Consider the following 22205-nt stretch of genomic DNA (forward strand, 5'->3'; position numbering starts at 1 on the left):
AATTAAACCATTGTTGTGCTACCACGATCAACAGGTTGTGGACATTTTGTGCATTAATAGAATGTTAATGTTAGCATTTTGAGCATGTTAGCATCAGAGACTTTATATACATGGATGTGGCCACCATGACATGAGCCTCATGGTAAAGCCTCTAGGTGAGCATTTTGGCTGTTACCATTTTATGAAACAAAATGTGTTTGGAAACCAGATGTTGTGAGGGAAGGAGAAACACTGCACACTCATATCTCAATTGTGAGGTCAACCTGCTCTAAAGCATATTGTCTTTTATCGTCTTTTTTCTCCAACACGGTCCATGAAATAGAAAAACCTCATGCTGTATCCAGAAACGCTTGAAACTACCTTGTTCCAAGTGCTATTTTCAAATTGTCCCATGTTGTCTTATCTGGTAGTGGCCGATGGCTGGTTCTGGATGCTTCTTCCTGTTAAAAGGAAGTTTTTCCTTCCCATTGTCACCAATTGCTTGCTGATAAGGTAATGTGATTGTTGGGATTTTCTCTCTATTATTATTGGGTCTTTACCTTAAAATATAAAGTGCCTTGCGGTGACTATTATTGTGAATTCGTTCCTGTAAAGACCAAGCCTACGCTTGAAGCACTGAGGTGTTCGATGGCGGAGGTGACATGATGCCACTGTCATGAATGAAACTTGAGAGTGCAGCTGTACTTATCTTGTCCGTTTAACACATTTATTGCTTTCCATCAGTTGCATTTGTAGTTCAACAGTTCTCTTAGTATACAACGTCATTTAACATAAATCACAACAGCACAGAGATCACAAATTGTTTGCTCCTTTCCGACCAATAACACTTGACACTAATTACATGTGCCTACCTTAAACACTGTACCATAAAACATATTATACCCTAAAAACACAAAAAGTGACCCCTAGTGGCACACATAAGGTAACAACACAAAAAGGCTCCTACAGTTCCTATATAAATAAAATTAAACTGAACTGAATTGAATTAAATGGAATTAACTTACTGACTATAAAACCAGATTTCCTTTGGCAATACGAGGAGCTGCCCACTTCTGGCCAACTTAGAAACACTTAAGCTACATACACAGTCGAAGTTATTTGTAGCATCGTGGCGACTAGAGACCGTAGAAACTGAATTGTAAACATTTCTAATCTTCCAGGCATCTTTCTGCCATTGAGAAAGAAACATACCCCTGATTAATGTATGACCTGGTAGTAAATATGTTCAAAGGTCACCTAGGCAACTGGAGGCTGGAAAGTCTGCAAATGACAAGCCATCAGCTTCAAAACAATGTGCAGTGAACAAATCAGTTTTATGTATTAGCTTCACTTTTCAGACCTGGAAACTATGTCCAACCTTTATATACAGTCTGTTTCTAGCATGCACATGTTAGTGTTAATTATTTCAAAGCACCCCAAACCCAAGTACAGCTTCACTGGTGATGCTTTTATAACACTATGGAACCAAAGTTGATTTGAAATGCATATGTGAAATCATTATATATGCAGGGAGGTCTACTTAAGCAGTATAAGACATCCCAAAATGCATTTCCTCGTTAACATCCTATAACTCTTCGTCATGCATGAGAGGCCAGGTGTGATCAGGTAATGGTTCAGCCTACTTGTAAAAAAACAAAAAGAATTCTGCATTTCTATGGTGTATGTGGTGCATGTGTGTGATATGTTTTTTATTCCTACCCTCAACATCAGCTGTTGCATTAGTATGAAAAAAGAACACGTTTAAAATTTAGGAATACATGAAAATTTAGTGTGCGCTCTTTTATCTTTGTGAAGAAATAAAATCATATTACTCTGGATTTAGTTACGGTCACAAATAAGTATCAAACCAAGTCTTTCAAATATTACATTTTTCCTGAGAAAGTAAATTTGAGAAATTAATAAAAATGTGCTCTGTGGTTATAACAGTTGAAAGAGGTGGCTCATTGATGGGCATACCTCTTCTATTGTTCTTTTGGCTGATGCCTTATCCACAAGATGTCAACACATGGATCTGTATATTTGATTTGGCATATTCTTACACCAGAAGCTCTTCCTGATACAACCCTCCCAAGGGATCCTTCACATATTAGGCGAATGTGATGCAAGAATGTGGCAAGAATGTGGTTGATGGTTCCCATATGCAGGACTAATGCATTAATAACAAGAAAGACAAATACTTAAAAACCAAAAAGCAACTGTGGACCTGAAACTGCACAAATCAGATCTTTGCATCTCCTTAATGAAACATTTCATTGGGAATAATTAACCCCTATTCCTCCAGCCTATCGTCCTCCATCGCTCAGTATTTCTCTCATTTTTTCACGCCTTCTTTACACTCTTGACGGACCAGCAGCTGAGAGAGGAAATTACAATGTTCTTTCCCTGTCTCGCTTTCACGCTTGACTCTCTACGCTTGCTTCCTGGCACAATCGGTCAAGCACTTGGTTCTTTCTGTTGACATGAGTCACAATAACCACACACATACACCACATGGACTGAATGTATCATTGACTCGTGCTCGGACTGACTAACCCGGGGGATTGTCTTGTGTTCTCTCCAGGTGGTGGGTTATCGTGTGAAAGCACAAGACATCAGCTCATTTGCGGTGTCAAATGAGCTGATGTCATTTTTACACCACCCTTACTACTGTGAGAAAATACAGAAGTATACCCTTTGACAAATTAACAAGTCCAGGATGAGTCTAAGTGTTAAAACAAAGTCACACTCTTTATTAAGACTGATTGCTCTTTCTGAAAATAGGTTAAATCTGCTGACCTTCTGCGGGCTAATATAGAAAAACTCTAGACAAATAAGACCATCTTCACACCATCTAAACTACAGAAACACAACCTCTCAATCAGTCATTCACCTCAGCTGTATAGGTACTGTGTCATGACATATGTCAGTCAATCTTTGCACTTTCCTTTTTCTGTGTTTTCTCTGATGTATCACTCTTTAACGCTGAATGCCTGCTCAATCACTGAACTTCATTTTGGATGATCCCGCAAAATGTAGAAAGAATCTGTTTCACTGTGGCTTGTTAAAATAATACATCCACAGTTTGGTGATAAAGATTTGACAAACAAAAGGCGATATTAGTCTTGATGTTAGGAGGTAAACCAACCTTTCAGAGCAACCTGACTTTTCTGGGATTGAATCTATTCTGCTCTGGATTACAAAAATCAATATGTAGTCTCAGTCCTTGGGACTGTGTTGGTGTTTGCATTCCTGTCAGAGTGAGGAGGCTGCAGTCTGGCACCTGCCTCCTTCATCCTGCAACATAACTTCAAGGACATCACATCACAAGGGAGCCCGGAGGGAGGCATCATGATGTATCACTACAGTGAGTATCACATCTATCCCATCTGAGGTGAAGTAAAACGCTTTATATTTCACTGCGAAACCTAAAGAGTAATAACACTGCCAGTTTCCTCATCAGTAGCTTACCAGTGTGTGAATATACTGGATTGTGTGAGTGTCGGTTTGGGGGTATTCTTTCTGAAAGTAATCTGCGACAGATGGACCTTGAAGGATATTTACTTGCTTAATACTGGTTTGACATTTTGGGAAATGGGGTATCCTTATTCATGTTATTGCTTAGTGTTAGATGAAGGTACTTAAAGATGCCTAGCAGTACTTCTGAAGCTCACAAACTAGTATTATTTCCTTTGTTCACACAATAACTGAATGTGATAAAGTGCGCTATTTCTTACCTGAAACAATGAATTTCTTCATTTTTTCTTTGGTTTTGTAAGTGGTTTTATTAATGAGATGGAGGCAGGTTAAGTTTTTTTTTCATGTCTTTAAGCTAATCTAACTGGTCCATGATGTAGTTTAAAAGCTGATAGTCAAACATGAAAGGGTTATCAATCGTTTCATCTAAAGTCAGCAAGGGATGTTGCATCATCACATTAATAATTTAGTATTTTGCTGGTAAAAACAAAGCTTCTATCTATTTTTCAGTACACACATGCTTATATTTGGCTGTCTATCTTTGTGAGGATATTTGGTGACATAATTTAATACTAGCCCATTATCCCAACAATACAACTACAAGACTTAGCATAAACCTAATTCTAACCTGGACCCCAGAAAAACCTGCAACCCTGAAACAGGCCTTTGAAGAGAGTGTGAAAAAGTGAGGACCAACTCACTCAAAATGGTCTAGAACCTCAACCTGGTCCTCACTATAATAGCTAAACAAGTAAACACAAATATGTTTGACCTTGACTAAAGTTCATGAGGTGAAAGACGTTTTTCTGACCTAAAAGAAAGTCCGATAACTCTAAAAAGGAACTGCATGTATATCTGTAATCATGCATTTTTCTCCTTTGCAGCGGAAAAAACATCTCAGGTATTATTTTAATTCAAAGCAGCTTATTTTTGTGCCATCATCACACAGTCAAAAAAAAAAAAAAAATCTATTGTGAGCGCTAGGTTGGTGTTCAAGCCTTACTCGAGTGAAGTTTTGCTGTCTAAAGCATTTCTGGAAAATTATCTCAGTCCTTGTCAACTGAATTAATAAATAAAGCAGTTGGACCAATCTGAAGAACAATTTATTGGAATTAATCTGAACAAGTGTGCTATACATAACATTTGGTTCGGAAAGAAGCGCATGCACTCGTGCAAACAGCGTACATCATTGACTTTTCTTTTAAGAAGAGCAATGATCCATTTGAGAATGAGCTTTTTCCGTTTGAGTGCATCTTGCATGTGAATTATGACAAGACAGACTCGTTGTGTCTCCTCCTTCTCCATCCTTCTCAGCCCTACCCTCCCTTGATCGCTTACAGCTCTCCGCCCTCAATGTATTGACAACGCGAGGCGCACGGCGCACAGCGTGGACTTGGAGATGTCTTGGCAGTTACGCACGACGCAACGATAAACACGAAAGCCTCCTTCAGACGGACAGGGCACTTTGAAGCCGATCTGGAATTACTTGCAACTTTTGATTCCCAAACCACTTTTTTCCACCCTCGTGTCTTTTCAGTACGTTTTCCTCCTCGTTTCTTCCCTCTTCACAATATATCAGCAACGGATCTAAACGACTTATCTTTTTTATTATTTCCATTAGAAGAACAGAAACGATGTAAACCGCTTGGGGGGGGGGGGGAACGAACTCAGTTGAGCAGTATCTTTTTACAGAGTACAGACAGAGAGGATGATTCCGCCGGCCAGCACAATTCAGGACGAAAGTGGGGGCAAAGAGGACGAACGGGACCAGAATGAGACACCCAAATCCCCGACGGCGAACGCCAGCCAGCAAGAAAGCAAGGTAGGACTATCCTGTTGTTGTTTTCTTCTTTACCACGAAAATGTTTTTCACTGCACGCCAGTACAACTCTGAATAAGAAATTAAGCAGGCTAAAAAAAACTTCTTTCAATACGAGATTTAAATGGGCTCAATTGGGATGAGCTCCCAGAAAGAAGATTGCACATTTCCTCCTCCTTTAAATGACTGATAACACACTGATAAAACATCCTAAAACAACCTGATGTGATTAGATTTAAGGAAGCCATAACAAACAATACGAGCTGTAGCTTACAACTGGGAGACAAACCACGAAGATAACGAGGTTAAACAGAAGATAACGCTGCGATCAGTTTAAACTCACAGCACAGCAGCTCACATGCTCTCTGTGGTTTTATATGAGAAGTATACTGTGGTGTTTTTCTTTAGAGGAGATAATAGAGAATAACCTGCATAAGTCCAGCTCATGTGGGTACTGGTTTTTAAATATACATCAAGCATGGAAAGGTTATTTAAATTAAAACTGAATTAAAAACGGGAAACAATATGGTCTTAAAATATGTGCATTTTCATAAATAAACAAAAGGCACATGGCTTGGACTTTCTACTTGGAAATGAGGCTGTGTGATAGAGCTCGCAGCTGCCTCTGGCATTTTACCATCTATGTGGGTCACATGTTGACTCCCAGACTACTACATTTAGCAGTACAATATTGGACTACTGATCATGGCAGTGGATAGCTGTGACAGCTCTTCCCACCACAACTCCCTTGCTGGGCAGATGAATCTCATGCTCTGTCTCCTCCTGACAGTGAGGTTGTGGTTTTTGTATGATCAAGTTGTTGTTCAGTTTTCTTAGTTTCAGCTGAAACATTTCAGCATGGGAACTTGTACTTTGGCACGTTTCGCTGGATATTTCAGCAGACTCCTGGCTGACTTTATGCAGTTTCCAAGCTTCTGCCAAACAACCAGACTCACTTCCAGCATCATAGGTGATTTGTCATAGAGCAAAAAAGGCATTTAAAGAAAGTGTTTTAATTTTCTTACAGTCATGATAAGTAGAATAAATTCATCTGAAGGCTGAACAAGTTTACAACCATTAAGTAAAGTTGTGTTTGTGTTTTTATCCCTCCTTTAAGAATACTGTGAGGCCTGAAGATCAAAAGCACAAGGTGAGCCTCCACTCTTGTGCAAACTGTGGCGCATACTGCTGATATCAGTCCGTCAGAAGAGTCATGATTGCATGTGAATAAAAGTTGTTCACTCCACAACTTTTATTCCTCTTAACGAAGTCAGTGCCAACCAGGTTAAGTCCATCTTCACCCATATTTTTAGAGGGCACTCTTTGTTTAAGCTGCATCGTATTTGAAGTCATTTGAGTTATAATCCCATGTGATAAATGGCTTTGGCGGATTGTGTTGCAGTGCTCCACCCAGCCCCCATTAACCCTCCCTGCTAACAGAGAGCTGAGAACTCATAGAGATTTGGCGCCATCGAAATACAGCATGAGCTCCTCGATGCATGCACACATGCCTTCACTGTGCTTTATTTTATATACATTAAAGCCACAGTAGAGCAAAAAACGAGGGCAGTGCCCTTTATCATCACACATCGTCACACATTTACCGGTAGAAATAGGTTTTCCATCTACTTTTACTACTGTTTTTCTTTTCATGGATCAGCAGGAACACAGCTGTAACAGGTTGCAGGAGGATGTATTTGTTCTGTAGGTTCATGCTTCTGTGTGTATGCGTTCATGCGTGGGTGATGATGACAGAGAAAGGGTCTAAAATTGATTGTTTCCAGATTGACTTGCAGGACTGATTGATCTTCACCATAACAAAGCCGCAATGATAAGCACTCTAAGCAATTTGTGCAGGCATGTTCACAAAAATGACAAGCGCAGAAACATTGCACCACGTATGACTGCGTCTGCGTGCTTTGCAACAAACACCGAAGAGGACGAATAAATCCTCAGAGGTGTTTACAAAAGGCGGATGTAAAGACAAGTCGGTGCTGTGAGAGAGAATCATTAGGAGTCTTTCCCGACCTATCAGAAAACATAATCTATTTTTCAATCGGGGATTTATAGCCACACACCAGCCTGGAAGCTGAACCATAAAATCACATTAGAGTGGCTTAGCAATTCTTTATTATGTGTCTGAGCCCAGATTTGAGTGGGTTTCAGGGGTACACACACTGGTTAAATTAAATGATTTGTCAGCGTGGAGCATTATGAATAGCGTTACTGTAAAGGAGAAGCATAATGAGATTGATAGGGGCTGCTGCCAGAAATGACAGCACAGTGTGTGAGGAATGGTGTTAATGTGATACACTGGCCTAACCAGAAAATCACATTACCCTCCCAGGTAGGGAACCTGGAAAGTTTTCTACTGAAAGGTGATAAGTTGAGACCACGGTAATAGTCATGTTATCGGGCATCAGTGAATGAGATTTGCCTGAAGGTTACTGCACAAATGGACTTGGTCACTCAAAAATTTTCTGTCTCCTCATTTTCTCTCAAGCAGTCTGTCTTTTTCTCTTCTTTGCTCCACTTTTCTTGAACTCATCCTCTCCTGTTTCAGCTGCAAAGACTCAAACGCTCCCTGTCCTTCAAGACCAAGAGCGTCCGCAGCAAGAGCGCCGACAACTTCTTCCGGAACAGCAGCGAAAACAAGACGGAGCTCCTCTCAGACGTGAGCAGCAGCACGGGCCATCTTTGCAACATTGGGATGGCCCCGCCGCACAGCACCAACCTCCCCATTCCTCCAGTTCCTCCGGCTATTCCCTGCGCTCCTCCTCCCACGTCGCGCTCACAACCACGCAACCCGATGCAGTTAGACTCGGCAGGACACTGCTTCATGGAGCACATCTTTAAGAAGCCCACGTTCTGCGACGTCTGCAACCACATGATTGTAGGTAGGGGTAAAAGCACTGCTCTCCTTCATCATAACATCAAACACAGCTGAGAAGGCAAATGCCTCATCATCCAATGAGCCCTGCAATCATATCGTGAGGAAAAACCTTTTAATAATGAGCTCTCCACTAGGTGTTCTTCCACCAGAGAAACATGCATTAAAGTGTGCAAAGGGTTGAACGCAATGTGACATGTGGATTTATGCTCCATTATCCAGTATGAATAGTTGGCAAAGCTCTAAAACACACACCATGAGTATCTAAACAACAAAAAACAGACAATTGCACACCTGACACTGAGCATCTGACTTAATCTGTTGACACGTGACCAAAGTATCTCCATCCTTCTGATTCACACACTGAGCCCAGTCCCTCCATCTGTCTGCTGGGGTGTCAGATAGCCAGCAACGTCTGTGCCAGCACAGCTACCTGTTTTCCCCTTTCCAGATGTTCTGGTTCCTTTGGCTTAACCATCACTGCTAAGGCTCTGCATCTCAGGGAGTCTGCAGTTTGATAATTACAATCTGCTCAACTAGCCCCTGGCATCACGTTTGGTAGCAGATAAGAGAGATCAGACTTCGTACCGGGAAGGTAGACATGTAAACGAGCACCTACGTTTATAATTGTAGTTATACCATCAGTTTAATATCTTGCAAGAGTTTCTGCTTCTATTTGCGCAATTAGAAGTTGCAGTTCAAGCGCAAAAAGTACTTCATGGTTATGAGGCAGGTGGATAAATGGTGACACTGCTGCTTTGTCAAACAGTGGTCCATTCAGGGTTTTCTTACAAACCAGGCGATATTTATCATATCACTGCAGTGAAAAAGAAACACGTGCACGTCTTTGATTGGTTATAAAATACACAACCGTCACTCCATATACACAGACTATTATTCCCAGACACCCAGGTTTTTAAATATAACAAAACACATTTATGCCATTTATAAATATCTTCATGTAAATTATGTCTCACAAGTTTTGGATGAAGGCTTCTGGACTGTCACAGTGCATAACAATTATCTGTTTGGCTGAACAGTGTAAGCATACTGCTTTTACTGTGGTTGGGATAAGATGTGGTGTGGCTGATTTATAAAATGAATACCTTGTAAACGGGCAGCCTCTTGCTAGAAAGTCCAGGGAGGATATCCACTTTGGTGTTATTTTGCAATAAAGTTAAAGTCAGTACTTGATAATGAGCTTTATGAAGTTCTTACCACAGTTAAATGAATTTATATTGGAAAGTAGAGTTGAGTTCTACAGATTAATTTTATGATTTTAACCCAATTTTCGCTCACATTAAAGGAAATTTAGAGGCTTTTCTTGGAGTAACACAGAATTTATCATCACCCAAAGATAGAATCCGAACAAGAGGGAAACTTTTTCTAATGCGAGGCCACAGAAAAAACCTTTTCGCAGCTTCAGCACACATACTGCTACACATTTATGAACATTGTAACATAACTGGTCTGTTTTATCTGGCGTGATCGGTGAGGCGCTTCCAGTGGCTTTGAATGAGACTCAGCTGGTCTGTTGGTGGTGAGGATGTGATGCTGCACTGCCCTCTGGTCTGCACATGAAAAAAAGATGCTGACCTCGTCTTCAGTTGTCCCACCTTAATGAGAACACTATCGCTTTCTGTCTGTCCCTCCCTGTGTGTGTCTGTGTGTTTGTGTGTAATGATATGCGATGGTGTTATCAAATTCTGACTCAGCGTCCCAGAGTCAAAGAGCAGCACACAGGGGACAGAAGGAGAGACACTAGAGGAGGAGAAGGGTGGACTCAAACTGATTGGATTGATTATTAAATCCTAATGGCCACCCACGAGGAATGTCTCCAGGTTTATGGAGTTAGATAATCATGCAACAAGTTTTTATAACATTTTTCAAGTAAAGTTCACATTTTTATGCACTGATATCCTGTCTTGCACCTCTAAAGGTACACAAATAGTGTTGCAAGCAGATATTTGACTTTCTAACAAAATAAATGAATAAACTGTTATAAAAAATATCACATACACTCAAAATGCAAAAATATAGCAAGGATGTGCTGTTTTTCTTTTAGACACTAGGATCAATCTAATCAGAAAAAAATGCCATATAAATCTGTGTGTTTAGTGTATTTATGATTCACCTTCACTATTAAATAATCAGAAGTCTAATACATGTATGCTATTATTGCGTAAGTCAGACATAAAAGAAATAAACACCCACCTTCTTCCTACTGGCGTCTTTTATTACCTCAATGCGTCAATTTCGGTGTGTCATTTAGAATAAAAATAGGTTTAATTATAGTATAGTGCTCGCTGACTCATTCATTAGGTCTACTAGATGAAGGTAAGGTAGTAGAACAAAGAGATTAATTCCTGTTTGAGCAATAAAGATATTCGTTTTTAATTCATTTTTCAAAATGACCTGTATGTAAGATAGACGCCCGTTTACTTTCACGTGCTGAAATTTGGATATGCATAACATTAGATGTACTTACAGAATAACCAAGTTTCATTCTTCATGCTGGGATTTTCTGCATCAGCAAGGATCAATAAAAACAAAAGAGCTGTATTCAGTTTTCAAACCACACTTTCCTGCCACTTTAAACTTCTTCTCATTCTGTTCCATGCTTGTGTTTTCTGTCATTTATTACATAGTCTCTATGGTATGTATGGCATTTGCACATAAAGCATCCATCCTCGCAGTTCGCTCGTTTCCCTGGTAATTTTCGCCTTTTTCAGGCAAGAAAGAAAAAGCTTAAAAATGTATGACTATTCTTGCTCCTGATTTCCTGCGATGACAGAATATGCAGGATATGTGCAGAATATGTCATGAAATCTCTGTCAGCTTATACGAGTTAAACAGTTATTTACTTTCAAAATCCCCTAAAAGACCCAAAGGATCCATGCTCACTCCTGGGATTAACAAAACTCGATAATCTGGCAAAATTAACACGCACTAATCGGTGCAATTAAACTCCTTAAATGTACATGACAGGTTTAGTTGACCGCAGAAAGAAATTAATCTTGTGCTAGGAGGTCAAGGTTTTCCCAGTAGAGATGCTTGGCTGTGGTGTTGAATGACACTTTATTACATCTCCCTCTAATACACATACACTACTCATGCACTTACTATGTGAGAGTTTTGTTCATGCTGGTGTCAGTGGCGTTTTCCGGTAATTTGTTACATTTCAGTGACACACTGCACTTCACGCACACATCTCACACGCACCATATAGCTCTTTCTGTCACCCAGGATGCAAGCGGTACGTGCTGCGACGTCTCTGATTCTTAATTTATCTATTTTAGTGTTAAATCCAGCAGCTGACGTTGTCCGCCCTGCTTTAAAAGTGTCTCACGCACCAGCACGCCACTAACAAAAACCCATTACCAAATTTTAAACTGCATGTGAGCCATTGGGGAAAATGTCATCTGGAGAAAGTCGGATCACGAAAAGTTTAAAGACAGTTAAATGTGAACAAAAACTGATGTATTGAAGTTTGAGCATTGGCTCAAAGCGGTAATTTCAGCATCTGTCAGTTGACGGGAAGGCCATTTATTTCCCGGACCATAGACTGTATACAAAAGATGGACATAAAGTGTGACAATTTGTCTTGTCCATGAGAGGGTAAGAGAATGGAGCTGCGTCATTACCAGCTATTAATTAAACATCTTCCATAATTAACTGTGATGCTATTTTTATGCTTTTATTAAGGGATGCTGGTGAAAACCATAAAGCAGCTATGCCTGTAACGTCACATCACTTCATGACTTAATACAATAAAATCAGATTAGCTGTGCATAATATTTTTTGAATGAAAACTTGCTATAGATGCCAGTTGAGTAAAGGTTTTTCTGCATCTCTGTACTTAATTTTTCAGTCCCAGAGGTTTCCACGTGCTCCTGACTCTTATATCTCAGCAGTTACTGTGGCTGTTGAGATATAACAGCAACAATGCTATCTGACATTGATCAGATATGTGAATAAATAAATAAACAATGCTAACAGATACACTTTAAGGCTGCTTGATGACCGATGCTGTGGAAGAAACTAACTGCAAGTCTGCAAGTAAATGTAAAGAAAGCTTCTTGTGGTCAGAGTTTAAGAAGAAGACGAGGTGGAGGGGTTATTGTCTCAGTTAGGGTTATTTGCACGGGAAATCAGGAGGCGTGAAGTAAGGACGACGGCTTAATGGATCAATGTATGGCTGAGAGAAGGGCTGTTGGGAGGAGAGAGGAGGAAATGGAAGGAGAGAGGTTATGAGGTTAGATGAAGACGGTACAGAAAAGCTGGCAGGAGTCTTGTCCTTTACTGTACTGTAAATGAATAATAAGCTTTAATGGCAGAGTATCCACAAAAAAAAAAAAAAAAGCAAATGCTAGAGAGATCAGCACTGTCACTCAGATTCCCTGCAGCTATAATGTCTTCAGGCCCTCAATGAAAAAGCACCTATACACACACATACACACATCCAGACTAACATCATTATCCTTCCATTACCTCAGGAGGATGACAGTGTCACCTTCCTATATGTGCCTGCTGAAACACAGTGGTTTGTTCCCTTATTAGTTAACATGGAGGCGTCTCATTATTCCCCCATGTTGGAATGAGTCAGCTCAAACAAGCTGATCAACAACAGCTTGACAAGCGCTTAATTTGCTCCCTGTCCCAGTGCACGGACGAGAGCTTGAATCCGGATGTCTCAGAGATACCGCAGGGAGATCGTTTGTTGACCTGAAGGGAAATGAAACTCGAGGTGCTCGTTAAGTAACACAATCAGTTGACCTGATTTAGAGCGACCTAGAAATCGGCGCAGGTTGCTTCTCATTGTCTCCGCGTCTGTCATTGTTGTTCTGTTGTTCTGTGGCGAGGGTTCAGGGCCGGGATCTCAGTTTCTGTCTCAGCATCACTAACTCCACCTCAGCCAAGCGACACAACAGCTTTAAATGGGAAATACAGATACTGTTTTCCACCCATTACTGAGTTTCAAGTTCCTGTCACTGCTGTCCAGATCCAAATAGCTGTGACGCCAGTTTACATTACAGCACATGAAGAGCAGGCAGAGATTTTTCCCCCTTGTTGGCTAAGTAAACTACACACAAAGAGCTTAGTTTCTTAAGCACACAGTATCTCATGTTAACAGTCCTTTTGCGGGGGGTCAGGTTTCCTCTGATTACCTCTGCTCGGTGACCCCCCTCGACCCACTTGTGAAACTGAACGTGCATTTCTGAGGATGATCTGGACTGAAATCACGACATTGTTTCCTTGCCACTGTGGCGGGTCCACAGTAAACAGAAACGACACATACTGACAGCACTTCTGTGAGGAAACTTGGAGCAGACAGATCATCTTATGTTGTGTCTGTTCCCTTTGATGCTCACAGAAGCAGATCGATGTTTCCTTTCGCATGTCCACATTTTCACACGCACATATGAAGAGCGTGGGCCTAAGCAGGGCACGTGCTTATTGATTAATCAATGAAGAGCCAGAGCTGCATAGCTGCCAGATTCCAACTAATAGCAGCTCTGGGACTTGGAAACATTGTACTCTTTTGTTAATATGAACGAGCTCTCATAGGATATACAGTGGCTGGTTGTAAGTGATGTTTGTTTTTTTAGCGTGGTATGTGCTGTATGTCTCATACCAGTTTATTGATTTTATCTTGCCATGTTAGATTTATTACTCCACAGACTCCCCACTTATTTCATAAGAAGATAAATTAGTCTTTTTTTCATATCTTGCCTCATGTCGCTTGATGCACAGCAGTCATAATAGCTGTCCATTAGCTTAAGCACTAAAGTTATTAGCTTATCAGCTTTGATTTGGACTGATTTATCACTTTTATTGGAAAATAGGTCAAGGCTTTGGCCAGCTTACTCGTCTCTCATTTGTATCTGACTGGAATAGAGGGTAGGGGATGATAACTCTGAGCCTACAGGTAAATATGTCATATAGCTAACTTCTTTTGCCCTTGAGCAAGAATATGGTCTGTGATTGACAGTGATATCACGGTTGTTTACATTTTTTAGGTTAGGAAGTTGACACCCTGAACTTCTTACCATTAGGTGCATAAAGCAAGGTCTTCTTCCTTCAAATGTGAAAGAGAAACATTGTTTTTTATAATGAACCAACGAAATAAGCCAGAAGTTGGGCTATGTTTGCGGAAAGCTTCACTGAAGATTGGCTGAGAGGATGGCAAACAGAGAAAAAAGGGCAGGAAGGGTCGGGCAAAGAACTCAGGGTGTGTGGGGCATGTAGGGATTTATAGACATACGTGCTCCTCAACTCCTAAAAATACCAATATTCCCTATTTAATGCACATCTACTGCTGGTATCTTTCTTTGTGAGGTTCATTCTGTTATACATTTAAGACTCCGCCCTGTCCTTCTCATTTTCGTTTCTCCGTCCTTCGCTCCATTTCCCTTTATTTTTCTTTTATTAATCTACACACCTGCATGCACAAATACACACACACTCTTGCTAAATGATTGCACCTGCATCGTTGCATAACTTTTGGATCTCAAATTAATCTTCAATTATCTCATCAGCTGTGAGTCAGGCATTACTAAGTGACAGCGAACCTGCACACAGGTAGCAGTTTGACGAGCGATATTAACACGGTGGAGACACGCTTGGCTCAATCACAGTCGGACTGATTTTTGTAGAAGTGCAAGCTGTGAGTTGCATTTTGTAAATTTTTGTCCCTGTTAAAATGTTCCACATGTCATTTCACAGGTTTTTCTCAGTGCATGCTGGGAAGAGCTCCAGAAACTAGGAATAAGAGTGTAAAAACAATGAATAAATAAATGAGATGCCGTTCTGGACAATATTTTCATCTCCTCTGCTTTTTTTCTCTGTAACTTGCTGTTTGGTTGTAAGAACACAATTTGATTCCAGCTCCCGACATTGCCTCTTTGTCTGTATGTATCAGGCACAACAGCCAAGCATGTGGTGTTCCTGGCGGGAAACACGGCGAAGCACGGCCTCCGTTGCAAAGCCTGCAAGATGAGCCTCCACCACAAGTGTGAGAACGGTGTTGGGCAGCAGCGTTGCATGGGAAAACTGGTAAGATGCATGATATAAAATAAGAGAAGCCGTCAAGACTCTTTCGGGAGACTGCGTCTCAGGAATATAATTATTGATGTCACTACTGTGATAGCAGATCAGAACTGGCTGTCTGACCGCTTCCCAGCAGAATGTGCTTATTCAGAAATCACACTCTATGTGTGAGTGTGCAAGTACATCTGTGACCACCATCCATCCTCGTCATCCTCCTCATCATCGTTATATCATCGCTGTCTCTGTGTTAGATAATGCAACTCATCGTTTACAAAAACACTGACCTCCTCCCCTCCTCTCTCAAGTTCTGCCACGCTTCTGGACAAACGTGGTCACCGAGAGGCAGCTTCTTAAACCCACTATTGATGAAGTCACATGGGCAGGCTTTATGATGTGTTTGACATTTCAGAGTAGTGGCCTTACTTTAACACTCAGGGAACTGTGGAATTACAGGGTGGAGTGGTTATTAAGGACCTTATCTGATATTTTATGTGCTCATCTAAAGTCTGTAAAATGCAAATGGCCTGCATCTATGCAGCACTTTTTTGAAGTGCTTCACACTACAAGCCACATTTGCATGCCTGTATAGCATGTTTTTTATGGTACGCAGCATTGACATGTGGTGAGTTTTTGGGGTCCAATGCGATACCGAACATCTTTCCTCATACAGACACGAGGATCTGGGGATCAGATTAAGTGAATGAATAAACCTCATGATCCACAACCGCCTTTCTTAGGGGCTTTCAGCAAAAAATCTACAATGTGCTTTAAATCCAGAACCTGTATTGTTTAATTTAGGAAGTTTCCCTATTAACGAGCCGATGCTCAGGAACCACAACATTCAGTGAGAGAGGTTTCAAATGTGTTCATGTGATGAAAAACTTGGAGAAAATAATTATTATTGTGTCGTTTCGCCCCAAAATGTGGTTTCTCCCCAAGAAACACATCACAGCCTCATTATAGAGTGATAACAACCTAAATTAGTGTTCTGTAATATGATTCACAATCTTGAATGGCTCGCATCATCTGTGAATGAAATTAAAATGAAACCTGGTTGTGGAATGGGTCCACCGGGGTGGTCCGGGTGTTTTTAACTGGGGAGTTTTTGGCCTGACTTGTAAAAGCAACTGCCAAGAAGCATTTTCACTTCCATAGCGGTCCAAAAGCTGGAAGACTGGATCGAACTGGGACCTTTTAATCATTTGTGCTCATCCTGCACTGAAGAAAGAGACTTTAGAGCCACATGTTTGGATGTATACTTCGTGTCCACACCTCAACTTAGCAAATTTGTCTGAAATTACTAAAGGAAATGGAATAAGTTGAGTCGGATAAAGTGAATCAATGCGTGTAAATAATTTGGCAGTACAGGCAGTGTTTCTCCTTTTTCTTTGTGTCGTCTTTCCACCAGATGCCTTAGAGATGAGGCCTGTAGATATGATCGGCTCTCAGGAGTGGAAAATGAGGTCGAGGGGTCGAGCATAAAAAGGGAAGTTTCCCCAGTGGAGTACAGCTCTAAATTCAACTAACTCTAAACTTGGACTCTTCTGCTGCCATGCTTGTTTCTCTTGGCCTGAGAGCCACTCAGAAAGAAACTAAGTTAGCTCATCCTTTGAATCTTTGCTAACATGAAACCAGTGTGTTTCTGTACCCACTCGTACATTTGTAGAGACTCTGTATCGAGTGCTGCTGATAATTACTGCTATTCAACATGTAGTTCAGCTTTGCTGGTTACATAACATTACTTCAGTTAAATGTTTTACTACAGCTAAGCTGGACACAACATTTTCAGGGCTGACAATAATCAGTTAACAGCAAGTTTTTCTTATTCTACAGGAATGTGTTTTCTTTTTTCCACATAAATACTACACTGCAGTTTGCAGTATAGTATGGTGGTCACTTAAAAAGAGAAGTTGACGCCTTTTTTCTGACGCACTCGGTTTATGTTAACATTCAGCCCCGACAGCTCCTGTACAAATAACGTTTCTGGGAGACTTGCCAGTTTGGATCAAACGTGATTATTAATCAATATGTGTCAGTTCATTGTGAGTCACTCTGTGAAACGCAGCTAAAACCCTCACAACAGTGCATGTTTTACATATTGGACTTTAAAACTCTGCTTCGACAACGTGATCCGAAAAGTAGTTTAACTAATTTAGCTCATTACTCATAATGAACGCGGTGATTCACTCGTCAGCTTTTGATGAGCAGTGTTTATCGCAAATATCAACAATAACAGGGGTTCTGCACAATGCTGCAACACCTCCAAGACTTCCACTGCTTCATCCAGATGTTTTATCGTTTTGTGTTTCCTTTGTACTCGGCGCAAATGATGGTTCAAAGTCTCAGTGCTACAGTCTCTGAGGTCAGAAGGGACACGCAGCAGATCTCTGAGATGCGGGTGCTTTGCCAAATTTGGTTTAGCTTCTCAAAAAGGGCGAAGTCACTGAAGTGATTTGCCATGTGTTGTCAAGGAAGTAGCATGTAGACAGCCACCCAAATGCAAGACACGAAGGTAGATAATGTGAGATCAGTCCAAAAACAGGTAGGGGATAATGGAAAACATGAGGAGCAGACAGGGAACCTAGACAAATGAAGCAGGACTTTGTCTTATCTGGGTACCATTAGGATTAATCCTGGTTTTTCTGTACTATGAAAGTGGTTAACGTAAATAATGCTGAAGACCTACCAGGTGGTTATGATCAAGATATGAAATCACCACCTACTGACCAACCAATTCTCTGGAAAATAACTTTACCATTCCTGGGAGATCCCACATACTTCTGTGCAAGAATAGCACGATGGTCTGAAGTCTTTGTCTGCTCCTGATGACCGTTAGTGTTAAATAGAGATTCTTAGACATTTATTCCTATTTATTCTTTGATTATTTTCCCCCGACACCTATTTGCACATAGACAAAACCTATGTTTGAATTCTATTTACATTTCATCTTTAATCTCAGATCGTTAAACACCACCAAATGTAAATGTAAAATGTAATTATAACACATCAGTTTCTCCTGTGTCATAGTGACAGAGCGGTGATGTTGGCAAGTCTGTTAATTCCACAGTCGGCATTTTTTCCAGCTGTCTTTGCTGCCTCCAGATATACCAGACTTCATTAATTTAGTAGTTATTTCCCAGTCTTACTGACCAAAGCGCTTAGAGCACTCACACATTCATACAGTGCTTTTAGTGCTACTGCTTTTCCTCTCGCGCAAACTCACGCTGCTGATTTGTCTGCAGCAGCTACGTTGCTTTTAGCCTGTATTATTCGTTTAACCTCTTCATATTTTATCTTCTTTTACGCAACCAGCCGCTCTGCTGCCAGTACACTTATCAGTAATTGCGATTAGTCAGATGTCTGAACACCAGAGAAAACCGATTAGGTTAACTTATGCGGCGCTCCAGACAACTCGGACCTCGGATGTCTGAACCAGGGAGTGACGTCACACCTGAGTTCGTTGAGTGCGTAGCAGAAAAAGTGAAGAAAAACAGGTTTTGGTTTGGTTCTTAAGCTAGGTAGAGCTATCACTATTTTTTTTTTTTGCACTTAAAACACCGCCGCAGCACATTCACGGATAGAGCTGGGTCAGTGCTCTGCGTATGGTTTATTTAGTGAGGCACAAATACACAACGGTGGCAGTACAGATTAAAAGTTTTACAGTTTTACTACTGTTTATGTTCAATGCCGCCAGCTTGGATTGTTGACTCTGGGTTGCTGGGGCTGAGTTGAGGGGGCATTCCAGATTTAACTTCTGACTGGGAACTCAGAAACTCTGACTTATTCAGGAACACAGCATTAGTGAGCTGATAACCAGCTTGAACTCACGTCAAACTTCTTACTCTGAGGACAAAGAGAGAGAGATTGGATTATTTATACAAGGACCGAGACACAGGTGAAGGGGATTACACGGGTGAAAACAATCAGGACAGTTACAAAGTGGGAAGCAAAACGAACACGAGGCATGAAGGAAACAGAGCCTCGAAGTAAAGTGGGAACCATCCAAAAGACAAATGCTAAACATGGAGACAAGAAGACTCACACTAAACATAAAGACTGAGATGGGGAACACTTGAGAACAGATGGCTAAGCATAGGAAGATGAGCTGGATGATGTAATAAAAAGAGAAACTCAAAGTAGGAACTGAAGCTAAAATAGCTAAAGCTAAAATAAAGCAAGACAAGAGACTCCTCAAATACTAAAATAAAAGCTTATCTTACTACAGTATCAATGGAAACATGAACCAAAACACAGGATTGCAAAACTATGAAGCAAAAACAAAACTCAAAGACTCAATAGTATCAAAAGTATACAGCAGCAGTCCAAAACGTCAAAAAATACTGTAATACGAGGCAAAGTCAGAACCCAGAAACAAAAATCTCTTGGACCAAACCAAGAGCTACAGTGCAAAAGTCTTGAGCCACCATTCATTTCTGCATATTTTGCTTCCAAGGAGCCAGACTTTCTGGTATTAAACAGATAAGATTTGAATGTCCTTCAAGAAGCCAAAGACTACTTAATGAAATTAAAAGAAAGTTCATATGAATGTGCTTGTAGGTTTTGCTTATAATAATCAGTCCGCTGTAACTGTATGCCAGGCGTTTATTAGCAGCCAACATGAACATCCGTACACTCGTAACAGGAAGTACACATAATCCCCAGAGAGAACCACAGCGACACCTGCTGGAACTCTCCGTAACAGCAGCAACAGGAGGCAGTATGGACAAACATAACATTGCTGTTATCTACATCCCCCTTTTCAGTTTATTTTTCTTTCTTAGTTTTGCACTTTTCAGGCAAACCCAAATCAAACAACACCACCGTAATGGAAGAACTTATCAGGTTATGAATTACACCACAAAATGAAGGTTCAAATATCAAATGAAATTCACAGTAATCATTGTCATAACTGCGACAAGTATGCAATAACATAACACGAGATAAAACACATTTCAAAACAGAAAATACAGCACCAGTGTGCTTTTAATCCACGTATTTACTATTCGGTTTAGACACTCTACCAGATCTGGTTCGGTACAAGTTGTCATCAGAGCGTACTTGGCATGTTGTAGGTGTTATCACCTGTTCTGACTGTGTTGTGCCGTGTTGTGGTGGGTCAAGTTGAACTTGAATTGTTTCATTTTTGTTGGTTTGTGTTTTATTAGGTTCAGTTTCATCCGCTCGTCGAGATGTGTCCAGTTCATCTTGTGTTGTAGCGAGCTTTTCGGGTTGAGGCTCGCTCACAGGCAGAAGATGTTGTCTGTTGCGCCTGTATTCTTTTCCACCCAACTCAACGACATAAGAGCGAGGTTCAACACATACCTTACTTACAACTCCAATCTTGTCATGTCCTCTCTGTGTTTGTAATCTCACCACCTCGTTTGGTGTTAATGGACTGAGCAGCTTGCTGGACTTGTCGTAGTGCTGTTTTTGAGTTTTGCGCTTTTTTGTGAGTTGAGTTTTGACAGTGGTTGTCACTTTTGCTGTTGGTGTTAGCAGTTTTTTGCACACAGGAAGGGTTGACCGCGTGCGTCTTGATAGCAGCCTCTGTGCTGGTGAGCCAAGAATGTTGTCTCGTGGCGTGTTGCGTAGATGTAACAGGTTCAAATAGAAATCGGTTCCATCTCTTTTAGATGTTTCAAGGAGTCTTTTAGCACTCCGGACAGCTCTTTCACTGAGTCCATTTGACTGAGGGAACTCAGGGCTGCTTGTGACATGTATGAACTCCCAGTGTGTGGCAAACTCACGAAAGGTCTGGCTGGTAAACTGGGTGCCATTGTCTGAGTACAGTTTCTGTGGTATCCCATGTACTGAGAAGTGGTGTTTGAGTTTGTTAATGACTGAGGCAGATGTTAGGTTTTCAAGTTTATCCATTTCAAACCATCCAGAATATGAATCCACGAGCACAAGGTAGTGGCGGTTGTCCCATTCGAATATGTCTGTGGCTGTGATGGACCAGGGCAGATCAGGAATTTGGTGTAGTTTCAGGGGTTGTTTTTGTTGGTGAGGCTTTAGACTGTTGCAAATGCTGCATGATTTGACTTTGTTCTCAATGTCAGAGTTTATTGTCAGCCAGAATACGCTGTCCCTTGCTCTCCTTTTTGTAGACTCCATGCCTGGATGTCCCTTGTGTAGTTCCTGTAGATAGGTTTCGTGTAGTGATGCTGGAACGATGGCTCTGTTGCCTTTCATAATGACATTGTTGTCGATGATTAGTTCATCGTGGTAGCTGAAGAATGGTTTTATTTCTATAGGCACACTACTTGCTTGTTTTGGCCACCCCTGCTGGATGTAGCGAGCAAGTGTCTGTAGGGTAGCGTCCTTCGAGGTGTGTTCGGTGAGCTCTTGTAGGCGTTTTGGTGAGATGAGCTGAAGTGACATTACCTCGAAGTCGCGCCCCTCTTCTTTTAGAGGTTGCTCATCCAGCGTTGGTGTGCGAGAGAGTGTGTCTGCGATGTAAAGGTGTTTGCCTTTCTTGTACACCAGAGTCAAGTTGAACTTTTGTAATCGTAGCATCATGCGCTGTAGCCATGCCGGGACTGTGTGGAAAGGTTTGTTTTGGATTGTGACCAAAGGCTGGTGGTCAGTTTCAATCACCACTGGCTTTCCGTAGATGTAGTCGTAAAACCTGTAACATGCGAACACTACAGCTAGTAACTCCTTCTCTATCTGAGCGTACCTTCTCTCCGTTGGAGTTAAAGTTCTTGATGCATATGCCACAGGGTTGTCGTCCTGAAGGCATGCAGCCCCTAGACCATGCTGGGAAGCGTCACATGTGAGAGTCACTGGCTTGTGCATGTCATAGTATTGAAGTACTGGTGGGCTAGTGAGGCATGCTTTAAGTTTGTTGAAAGCATCCTGCTGATGTTGAGTCCAGCTCCACACCACATCCTTGTGAAGCAACTGACGAAGTGGTGCTGACAGTTCACTCAAGTTTGGGATGAACTTGCCCAGGTAGTTGATCATTCCCAGGAAGCGTTGGAGAGACGTCTT

The 22205-nt window shown here is 41.2% G+C and overlaps 1 protein-coding gene across 2 annotated transcripts in view; it reads left to right on the forward strand.

Annotated features, from left to right (window-relative positions):
• The first annotated feature begins 3276 nt into the window (after window positions 1–3276).
• stac (SH3 and cysteine rich domain) overlaps window positions 3277–22205 on the forward strand; it is a 35598-nt gene continuing 16669 nt past the window's right edge. The window contains exons 1-5 of one of the 2 annotated variants that reach the window (XM_084914491.1): window positions 3277–3343; window positions 4768–5275; window positions 6390–6422; window positions 7836–8169; window positions 15085–15218. In XM_084914491.1, coding sequence (XP_084770617.1) covers window positions 5162–5275; window positions 6390–6422; window positions 7836–8169; window positions 15085–15218 — 615 coding nt within the window. In that variant the 5' untranslated portion in view covers window positions 3277–3343; window positions 4768–5161. The remainder of the gene's footprint in view (window positions 3344–4767; window positions 5276–6389; window positions 6423–7835; window positions 8170–15084; window positions 15219–22205) is intronic. The other variant, XM_084914492.1, reaches the window with a different exon arrangement.

The sequence above is a fragment of the Perissodus microlepis genome, chromosome 19 (genome assembly GCF_051167445.1).
Source record: "Perissodus microlepis isolate ML-2025 ecotype Zambia chromosome 19, ASM5116744v1, whole genome shotgun sequence".
Classification (NCBI taxonomy): Eukaryota; Metazoa; Chordata; class Actinopteri; order Cichliformes; family Cichlidae; genus Perissodus; species Perissodus microlepis.